General features: G+C 38.8%; 1 protein-coding gene across 1 annotated transcript; it reads right to left on the bottom strand.

The window, feature by feature from the left end:
* Positions 1 to 6,143: 6,143 nt before the first annotated feature.
* Positions 6,144 to 9,815, bottom strand: LOC114240755 (organic cation transporter protein). Its single transcript, XM_028171405.2, has 4 exons — positions 9,209 to 9,815; positions 7,940 to 8,347; positions 6,881 to 7,136; positions 6,144 to 6,557 (listed from the first exon to the last, which is right to left on the bottom strand). The coding sequence occupies exons 1-4, from the start codon at positions 9,640 to 9,642 to the stop codon at positions 6,144 to 6,146; spliced, it is 1,512 nt and encodes a 503-aa protein (XP_028027206.2). The 5' UTR covers positions 9,643 to 9,815.
* Between the last annotated feature and the right edge of the window lie 1,473 nt (positions 9,816 to 11,288).

Here is an 11,288-nt window from a genome sequence, read left to right as displayed (position 1 = left end):
AGCTGACCCGGCAGACTTCGTAGTGCCTCAATCGATAAATAAAATACCTAAACTTTTATATAGAATAAACTTAAAACAAACAAAAGGAATCCGTCCGACGGGGGACACGTCAAAGGGAAAACAAAATTGGTTATTTTTATTTAATTCCGAGAATTTTCATATTTTTATACCTTTTAAACCTTCTCTGGACTTCCACAAATAATTCAAGACCAAAATTAGCCAAATCGGTCAAGCCGCTTTCATGTTATGTCGTGACAACGGAAAACGGGTTTCATTTTTATATATATAGATATATTCTCAATTTGACACAGACTTTAAACAAATAGAGAAGGTTGACTATTGAAAATAAACAGAGTATATTTACATGTATGTGATGTGTCAAATACATGGTAGTTGTGTAAAGTTTTTTTATTGATGTAATGTATTTTTCATGCATAATTTAAAAAAAATATATCATTCTGCACTGCTTCTCTATATTCTCTATAAGTGTAGAGAATTTCATTCTCCTCCGTCCGCGCAATTTCCGTAAAAAGGGGTACAAAGTTTTTGCTTTACGTATTAATATATAGATAACACAAAAGAAGAAGAAATACGAGTGATAGGAAACAGGCAGGATAGTAGTACCTATCCGTGGAGATTTACAATACGTCTTACTATCATAAAGTATTGAAAACGGCTTGATATAGTTTTGTGGTAGCGACATTAAGAACTATGTCTATTGGATACAAATTAAGAATGTTCTAGACTAAACTGTGCAATAAAAGACTCATAAAAACGACAGCATGAACGTTATTTTCCAAAGGATGTAGCTATCTGGGCAGTATTCGTCGGTGGCGAATATAATCTCTGTATATCCGCACAACGTAACGAGGACCACCCACAAGCGGAAGGGCTAAATCGTCACGTCAAGGGAACGCATTGTAATGAAGACGTGTGTCTGCTGACAATTAGTTTAGCATAATATTATGAACGAAAGGTAAGCGGCCAATAACACTGTTTATGATTATTATTTTTTTGCTTAGATGGGTGGACGATCTCACAGCCCACCTGGCGCTAAGTGGTTACTGGAGCCCATAGATATCTACAACGTAAATGCGCCAAACACCTTGAGATATAAGTTCTAAGGTCTCAGCATAGTTACAACGGCTGCCCCACCCTTCAAGCCGAAACGCATTGCTGCTTCACGGCAGAAATAGCCGGGGTGCTGGTACCTACCCACGCGGATTCACAAGTGGTCCTACCACCAATAATTACACAAATTATAATTTTGCGGGTTTGATTTTCATTACACGATGTTATTCCTTCACCGTGGAAGTCAATCGTGAACATTTGTTGAGTATGTATTTCATTAGAAAAATTGGTGCCCGCCTGAGATTCGAACACCGGCGCATCGCTTCACGAATGCACCGGACGTCTTATCCTTTAGGCCACGATGACTACTAAAAACTGATTACTGGAAAACTTTTAGCAGAGGCGGGAAGTGTCAAGACTTGAAGAACTCTTGTCTGAAATTAACTCTTTATCATTTAAAGCGGGCAGACACATTCAAATTGGTCGATTATCGGGGACTATAATAATGGCAATTTGAATACCTTAATCAACTTGAGATACGAGGGTAAGAGATGCCCTTTTAAATCTGAGAGGTATACGTAGTATTGTGGTACGTATGTACCTAACTGGCCTCATAATAATCCACACGTTTCCCACATAAAAAAAATGGGAACCACCTGCGGAATTCGAGACCTGGTATATTTGGCATCATTCGGTCTTTTGTTATTTTTCTTAAGTCAAAAGATAGTGTACATTACACTGAGCTAGGACATGAGCCATTTGATCAAATGATTTGATTATATTGTAGTAAAGAAAGTACTGAAACTAGTTAATACTAAAAATTTATATTTTTACAGTTCCAATTCATACTTTTAGTTTGTGCATAGCAATATTCGAGTCTGCGCTACGGCACACATAATAATCGCTTCAAATAACAAGCCACTCTTACAAATTATTGGTTCAGCCTCAACTGCGTCACGATCATGATTTATTGCTTTATTACATCAAAATATGTTATATTGGGAAATCATCAAATCGTAGCAGTATTAAAAAAAATCGTAAAGCGATATTTTCTGGAAATATTCATATAGATCAGCCTTTCCCAAAGTGGGCGATAACGTCCCCTTGTGGGCGAAAAAAAAACGGGGGCGTTGGGTAGAGGCTTGGGAGGCAATTTGTAATTTCATCTAGGAGGACTCTTAGACACCGACTGAGCTCTCACTATAGTGGTTTTTAAGTAGGTGAAAAAATGGGGACGTTACAAAATAATTTATCCCAAATTGGGCAGTAGACAAAATAAGTTTGGGAATCCCTGATATAGATTAATGAAATTTAAAAAACGGGGTTTCTCTTTGGTCCAGTTGCCATATGAGCTCTAACTCGTATAGTGTCTAGTGAAGTTAAAAACACTATGTTGTGATTATAACCAAATAGTTCGAGATAAGAGTTCAAAATTTCAATTGAATGACCTTTAGTATAATAACATCGCTCCGATACTAAAGAGAAAAATATATAGAAATAAATTCGACGAACCAGGCGTTTGCGGTACTAATGCGGGCTTCAAGACCTAACTAGGAGCAAATAGTTTTATGGCTGTTATCTAAAGTTGGGTTTTTCAAGACAATTCCGCTTTGTTCTCTCGATATGATAAATTCATGTACATGGATATTCGTGACTGCACCGAGATTGAACACGATACAATCGTAGTGGAGAAGCAGAATGAGAGTATATCAACCATCTTTTTTTTTGCTTAGATGGATGGACGAGCTCACAGCCCACCTGGTGTTAAGTGGTGACTAGAGCCCATATACATCTACAACGTTAATGCGCCACCCACCTTGAGATATAAGTTCTAAGGTCTATAGTTACAACGGCTGCCCAACCCTTCAAACCGAAACGTATTACTGCTTCACGGCAGAAATAGGCGGGGTGGTGGTACCTTCCCGCGCGGACTCACAAGAGGTCCTACCACCAGTAATTACGCAAATTATAATTTTGCGGGTTTGATTTTTATTACACGATGTTATTCCTTCACCGTGGAAGTCAATCGTGAACATTTGTTGAGTACTTCTTACATTACAAGACCAGTTCAAAACTATACTGATGATTCGTGAATCAGTAACATCCGTCTAGATCATTTCCATTGGCGGTTCCACAAACGCTGAGCCCTCTTTAATGCTACCAAAAAACAACAGCTTTGATAAGTTAATATCGTAAATTATCTCGTTTGGTATTACAGGGTCGCGGACCGCACTTCGGGAGGAGGCCATTTATCACATTGTCGAACGGGCGACGGCACTTTTGATCCGCTCAAACGATGGACATGTAAATTTACAACGATCGCAATTACATCCGGTTTATTTCAATTGGCCTGGTGAATAACCAGGCGTCGAATTTTCGTAAGGATAATGCCGGATTTTCCCCCGATAATACCATAACAGAATATTCCTTTTCCATTTTTTTTTCTTTTCAAGCACCAATAGCAAAAGAAACTTTTACTATAAACTATGTACTTATATGCAAATTTATCTCTGAAATGCTCTTTAAAGCTCACATATTCTCTCATTATCTACTGTTTTATTTTGTGTCGAAACAATCTATCTGTATTTCTCAATCGGATGTTAGAGTAACCTTAAAACCCCCAATCAAACCCACTATTAACTTGTCAACACTGTTATTAAGCAGGCAAAGGGCAGATTTCATTATCAACCCGACATTTGACACTTGCAATAAATCATAAGAAAAGATAAACAGATTTAGGTCAAGCATAGTTGATAATGCAAAATAGCTAGTGATTATTCATAGGTTCGAATCATTATCAATGTTGTTCTTGTGATGTTCATTGAGAAATGTTTGTCATGTAAATCAAATTAATGTCCGATAATTTATCGGTATAGTGTATGAAGAATTTTGGTAGGCAGCGGCTTGACTCTACCCCTGACATCGTCTGCCTACAAGGTCAACAAAAAAAAATTGAATTTTTTTTATTGCCCTTAAGGGCAGACAAGCATACGGCCCACCTGATTGAGTGGTGAGTGGTTACCGTCGCCCATGGACGTCAAAAATGCCAGGGGCAGAGCCAAGTCACTGCCTACCGTTTGGCATTAAACGTCAAAATTTATAAACGACGCATGTGAATCTACAAATTAAATGAATGCGATTATTCTATTGTGACTTAAGAACACTTATTTGAAAGTGGAAAACAGATTAAACAGTCCGCCAAGATAAATTCGAATCAAAAACAGGCACTAAAAAGATTCTGGGAATTTCTAAAAACACTTAAGAGCTTTCAACAATTTCAAATAAGTGCTCATAAGTCACAATAGAATAATCGCATTCATTTAAATTTTTAAACGGACAACCAGGCCCTTGCCTGTAATTTACTTCCGCATAAAATTCAAGCTTTTTGTTAGGATCTTAGTATAACTTCAGGTAGTCAACAAGATGGCTTACTGCTCACTGAAGATGCAACATATGCATATGTAGGTAGTTGCTATTAATACCAGATGGATTAGTCTCAAGGTTAATAAAAACCTATTATAGTCTCAACGCAGAACCGATGCTATATGCTCCCGAATTCGTAGAATCGATGGCCGATGGAGCAGATGTGTTCTGGACTGGAGACCTCGTACCAGTAAGCGGAGCGTTAGGCGTCTCCTTGTCCATTAGACTGATGACTTGCAGCGATATGCTGGGAAAGATTGGATGCGGAAGGCGAAGGATCGTTCATTGTGGCGGACTATGGGAGAGACCTACATCCAGCAGTGGAGAGATACAGGCTGATGATGTTAGTCTCAACGGATTATAAAAACTGTGTTTACCCTATAAAGTATTTCACTTAAGTAAATAAGGTCGAAAATAGTAATTGGTTTTAAGAATATCTACTGGACAGAAAAATAGAAAAACAATTGTGAATTTTTTTTTAATTGCCTTTGTAGACAGACGAGCATACGGCCAACCTAATGGTGAGTGGTTACCGTCACCCATAGACTTCAGCAATACCAGGGCAGAGCCAAGCCGCAACCTACCGTTAAATGTTAGGCTTGCTCTTTGGTTTCATCTTGTATTTTTCAGAGGCTAACAAAACAGTCACACAAGTGTGGTCCAATTAGTCTCAAAGTGATCGTTTTCGCGAAGTAATTTGCATCAGATAATTATTTTTTCACTAGCTGAATATCTGCATACAATATACACTTATATAATATAAAGTAAAGAAGTAGGTAAACTAGTAAAGAGTAAGTAAAGTAGAGTAGAGTAAGTAAGAGTAAGAGTAAGAGTAAGAGTAAGTAGTAGAGTAAGTAAGTAAAAAAGTAAAGAAGTAAACTCCAAAGGTCATCCCCGTTAAAACTGTGACAGCATTATGTACACATAACTAGATTTTAATGACCAAAGATAAATTAACAAGTAATCACTGAAGAGGTAGCTACAAAAAGGTATGTGCGTGCTCATAATTTATATACACTATATTGTAGCAATTTTTATATTTTATTATATTTTTTTCGGAAATCCTGCTTCAAATTATGGACAAGCTAGTGCAGCGGCAAACTAGAAATGAAATGACGAAGCATGGGTGGGATGGAAGATAAGTCATTGCAATATAAATCCATGTCAACGGGATTGGATAAATTTTCAACATCCGTTTCGTGTCTGATGAAAATGTTTATTATTGTCAGATGAAAAAAAGATATTTTCATTTTGGAATTGTGTGATAAGTTCAAATTGTGCATAATCGCACTCAACAAATGTTCACGATTGACTTCCACGGTGAAGGAATAACATCGTGTAATAAAAATCAAACCCGCAAAATTATAATTTGCGTAATTACTGGTAGTAGGACCTATTGTTAGTCCGCGCGGGTAGGTACCTCCACCCTGCCTATTTCTGCCGTGAAGCAGTAGTTTCGATTTGAGGGTGGGGCAGCCGTTGTAACTATACTTGAGACCTTAGAACTTATATCTTAAGGTGGGTGGCGCATTTATGTTGTAAATGTCTATGGACTCCAGTAACCACTCAACACCAGGTAGGCTCTGAGTTCGTCCACGTACCTAAGCAATAAAAAAAACCGAAATATCGTAAACAAAATAAATATAATTTCACTCCTTTAAAGTGTCCTTCAATTTCTTGCCCTTGGTCTCGGGTAATATCAATGTGAATACAATGGCTATGATGGGTAGGATACAGAAGATCAACGGGGCCACCCAAAAAGGCTTAGAGCTCGCCACAAAAGGCGCCATCATGGCCCCCAACTTCGTCCCCCCTGTGCTCAAACCGAAACCCATACTTCTCATAGATGTTGGATACAGTTCTGTAACGAAGGTAAATTGGATGGAGGATGTAACACACGACGCAGCAACTGCTATAACTCCGAGCAAGATTGAGTACCAAGTGTCGGCTGGCACGAATATTAGAAGGCCCATTGTTATAGCGATAATAAGCAAAGAGATTGTGGACGAAGATCTTCTATTGCACGTTTTGGTTATCACCATTGACATTGGAACTGTTGGTATCTGAAAATTATAGATATCTATGAATTAGTTTCCTTCTCAAACTATTCTAGTTATTTATTTTTTGGTAAATAAGTTTCCCATAGTATTTCCATTGTGCTTAGTAGTTAGCAGAGACGTGATTACCTCCGCCCATTTTATGAGCTGGGCTTTAAGTCTTAACTGCTTTGTATTTGTTACAGCTATACGCGGACAAAAAGTCCAAATACCAATTTAGTATTACCACCTCAAGTCTAAATATGGTTGACGGTATGTCCATAGACTCCGGTATACATTTAACACAAGGTCGGTCATAAGTTTGAAAATAAATAAAAAATAAATCTTACCACTCCCAATCCCATAATCATCACAATTAAATAAATATTCAAACTGGAACCAAGACGCGAAACGTACTCATTGATTCCAAAAAACGAAATCCCCGACACAAACAGCGTAATAATTGAAGACACTGTGATCACGGCTAGTTCTTTGGTTCTGAACAAATCGAAGTACGTATTATATTGTGCATCGCTTTCATTGATTTTTATTTCAGAAATGCGTTGTGTAACAATATTTTCGATTTCCGTTGGACTCCGTTTGTTTCTGAAAGCAATATCATCGTATTTCGGTTGGGTAGTTCGATTTTGAAATTTTTTTTGTATCAAAATTGGGTTAGCGTCTGCCTCGACCATCTTTTCTCTCTCGATTTAAGGTCACAAATTTTTTAGCACCGCTGTGATTTAGAGGCCGATAAAATAAAAAGAGCAACATTACACTAATATGTAGAAACGGAACGCGTGAACATAAAATTATCTTGCGTGAAAATGAGACAGCCAGTCTCTGAAAGTTTACCGTTTGCAGCGTGTAAACTTAACACATATTTGTTTATTCACGACATTAAGATGAAGTTCAACTTTGCAACTACTGCCTTGCCTTTTAAATAGCTATTCTGCAGACATTAAATTAGATCACAAGTGCTTGGCATATTATTATAGCTAATTCATCACTAGTACTTGGAATCTTGAAAACTATTTTATGTCATGTACCACTTGGCCCTTAACATTCCCTCTAGAATATTTCCTGAGCACTTTAATCCCTTCTTTTGGCATTACTAATTTTCATGAATAGTGACTACCACCATCATCACCATCCCGATATGATCTTATACAGTCAAAGCTATAAAGCTATAAATATATTATTTTTGTCAGAGAAATGGAAGTTGTTACAGTTTAAAATTCCAATGAACTATTCTGATTCTAATTCTTCAATGCTCCTAATCTTACACACGACTCCGAAATCCAAGCATCTTGAGAAAAAGCCACGATCAAATAATGTGTTGGTGTAATAATTACCAACACAAATAATTACGAATCAAATATTACAAAATTAAATTGAATTTTACTTACATTTTTGCAGCTTTTGTCAACACCTCAATGGCTGCATCGGATTTTCCATTAGCCACCAACCACCTCGGTGATTCGGGTACGAAGAACAGCAGTACCACTATCAAAATGCTAACAACTGTGAATCCAAATAGATACATTTTCCAAGTAGAGGAATAATATGCAAACGCAGCCAATGATGCTTGAGCGAAGCCATCCGGTACTAATCCCAAGCTGACTCCCATCTCCCTATAGCTCGCTCCTACGGTTTCCGCTATTATTATCGACGTCAAACCCAAGATGCCACCTGAACCGACGCCGATGCAAAATCGAAAGCAAAGAAACATAAAATAATTTGTTGAAAATATAATAGCGATCATAAAGGCTATGTTTGTTAGCCCTGCTAAAAAAATTACTTTCCCACGTCCAAATCTGAAAATGAAAGATTCATATGAATTAATCAGCTCCATTGAGTAGTTTCTTACAAAATAATGTAGACTATACAATGATTGACACTTAAACACTGAACCATTATCATCGAGATTGGAATCTCACAGTGAATTTAGTATAGTTGGAAATAATGCACCAAATAGTTTTCAGCTCTTTTCTTCCACAAGTAAATACTTCATTTTATTTGAGGCCTTCCTATCCGAAGCCATATTAAAAAAATAACAACAGATATTTAATACTACATTACAAGAAACACAAATGTTAAAAATTTATTTTTCCTGCTGGATCTGAATTTTACTCATTTGTGTAACTTTTCATTAGCAACGTTTTTAATTGGATAGACTTGGGTAGATGAATGGGCATATGGCGATCCTGGTGGCTAAGAGATTACTGGAGCCTATTAAAATTAGCACGTGATATCCGCACCCACATAGAAACATGAGGTCAAAGTTACAGTTCTATAGAACGAAAAGGGCTGCAGACTCTTCAAATTGAAAACCATTACTGCTTCACGGCAGAAACAAGTACGGTGGTGGTACCTACTCACATGGTTCACAAGATGCCATACCATTAGTAATTACGCAAATTAAATTAGTTTCGTGTTTTAAATTATATTACACAATGTTATTCTCTTGAAGTGGAAATAATCCGTGAACATAATAATATGTGAAGTAAGCATTTCATTAACCTGCTACCTGTTTTCAGGATTTGAAATATCGGCATAGTCACATCGATCGATATGAATACACTATTGTATCATTTGGGCCACATGACAATTTCTTGGACTATCAGGAATAAAATAAAATTATAATATATTGCGATCATCATTATCCACAACCTAACCTGTCAGACATCCAGCAAAACGTAGATATTCCCGCCAAAACACCAAACATTAAAGCAGTCTGTGTAAAATTCGCTAGCCAAGCTCTGTCACAAATCAAATTGAACTTAGATATGACTGTTTCTTCAAATATGTCTTGAGAATATTCATATTCGATACAATCTGAATAGCATGTGAAGTTTTCAGGGTGTATAATCCCGTTCTCTTTAAAACGAACACATCTAAAGCTTTGCGACGGAATCAGGAATAGTACTGATAGACAATTCCATATGCCAATGAATCTTGTCATGGTGACAATAGTACATACAGATATCTGAAAGAGACCGTATTCCCCTATGGATTTTACGATATAATCATCTTCGTAAATTTCTTTTTCATCCCGGCTGATGTTAACAGTGTATTTTTTATTTATTTTAAACACGTTTTTCATTTTCATCTTCAACCATTTGCCTCTGTGTATTCGTGTATTGTAATTTCCGTCTCCTTCAGTCACGCATTACGCGACTTCTGAAAATAACGGATATTCGTTAGGTAGGTATAAAAGTTTGAAAGACAACAAACTTGACGAGTAAAACAGTTGTAATCGAATCTAAGTCAAATTCATTAGAAATGTCGGCAGTTCAAAGATGATTTTAAATATCGCGTGTGATTTTAATATCGTAATATAAACTGTAGAAGTTAGACGTAACATAATGACTAAGAAAAGTTGGACGTAACATAATGACAATAATAAAGGCGATATTAAGCAGTGGAAGTTTTACTGGTGGTAGGACCTCTTCTCGACTCAGACCACCGACCTGTCGTTATGCAGCTCGGTCGCCCCCACAACCCAGTCACAGCTACGAGGACCATGGTGGACTGGAAGAAGCTGGGCAAATGCTTAGCCGATGCCGCTCCACCAATCCTCCCCTGCGGCCCGGATTCAACTCCATCCCCCGAGGACACAGTCGAATCCATAAACATCATCACGGATCACATCTCTTCCGCGATCATAAGATCCTCAAAAGAAGTCGATGTGGAGGATAGCTTTCACCGCATCAGACTGTCCCCCGAACTTAGGAACCTCCTAAGAGTTAGAAACGCGGCAATCCGGGCCTACGATCAACTTCCCACGCACTCAAACCGGATTCGGATGCGTCGTCTACAGCGGGATGTAAAATCTCGCCTAAGCGACGCCCGAAATGAGAATTGGGATAGCTACTTAGAAGGACTCGCGCCCTCTCATCAAGCATACTGGCGACTAGCAAGGACTCTCAAGTCCGAAACTACCGCTACTATGCCTCCTCTCGTACGCCCTTCAGGCCAACCACCGGCTTTCGATGACGATGACAAGGCAGAGTTGCTGGCCGATGCACTGCAAGAGCAGTGCACCACCAGCACTCAATACGCGGACCCCGAACACACCGAGGCAGTCGACAGGGAGGTCGAGCGCAGAGCTTCCCTGCCACCCTCGGACGCGTTACCCCCCATTACCTCTGACGAAGTTAGAGAAGTAATAGAAAACCTTCAACCTAAGAAGGCACCCGGCTCCGACGGCATCCGCAACCGCGCGTTAAAACTCTTACCAGTCCAACTGATAACAATGTTGGCTACCATCTTAAATGCCGCTATGACGCACTGCATCTTTCCGGCGGTATGGAAAGAAGCGGACGTTATCGGTATACACAAGCCGGGCAAACCGAATAATGAAACCGCTAGTTACCGACCGATTAGTCTCCTCCCAGCGATAGGCAAAATTTACGAACGGCTCCTTCGGAAACGCCTCTGGGACTTCGTTACCGCGAATAAAATTCTAATAGACGAGCAGTTTGGATTCCGCGCCAAACACTCGTGCGTACAACAAGTGCACCGCCTCACGGAGCACATCTTAATAGGGCTAAATAGGCGTAAACAAATCCCGACCGGCGCCCTCTTCTTCGATGTAGCGAAGGCGTTCGACAAAGTCTGGCACAACGGTTTGATCTACAAACTGTACAACATGGGAGTGCCAGACAGACTCGTGCTCATCATACGAGACTTCTTGTCGAACCGTTCGTTTCGATATCGAGTAGAGGGAACTCGTTCTCGTCCCCGTCATCTGAC

This window comes from Bombyx mandarina, chromosome 09, assembly GCF_030267445.1.
Source record: "Bombyx mandarina strain Sakado chromosome 09, ASM3026744v2".
NCBI lineage: Eukaryota > Metazoa > Arthropoda > Insecta > Lepidoptera > Bombycidae > Bombyx > Bombyx mandarina.
The sequence above is the reverse complement of the archived record's forward strand: the minus strand, read 5'-3'. Positions and strand labels throughout refer to the sequence as shown.

Coding starts and splice junctions, on each gene's coding strand:
- LOC114240755 (XM_028171405.2), bottom strand. CDS start 9,642: ATGAAAATGAAAAACGTGTTTAAAATAAATAAAAAATACACTGTTAAC. Junction 7,137..7,939: donor TTGACAAAAGCTGCAAAAAT/GTAAGTAAAATT, acceptor TATTGCTTTCAG/AAACAAACGGAGTCCAACGG. Junction 6,558..6,880: donor TGATTATGGGATTGGGAGTG/GTAAGATTTATT, acceptor TATAATTTTCAG/ATACCAACAGTTCCAATGTC.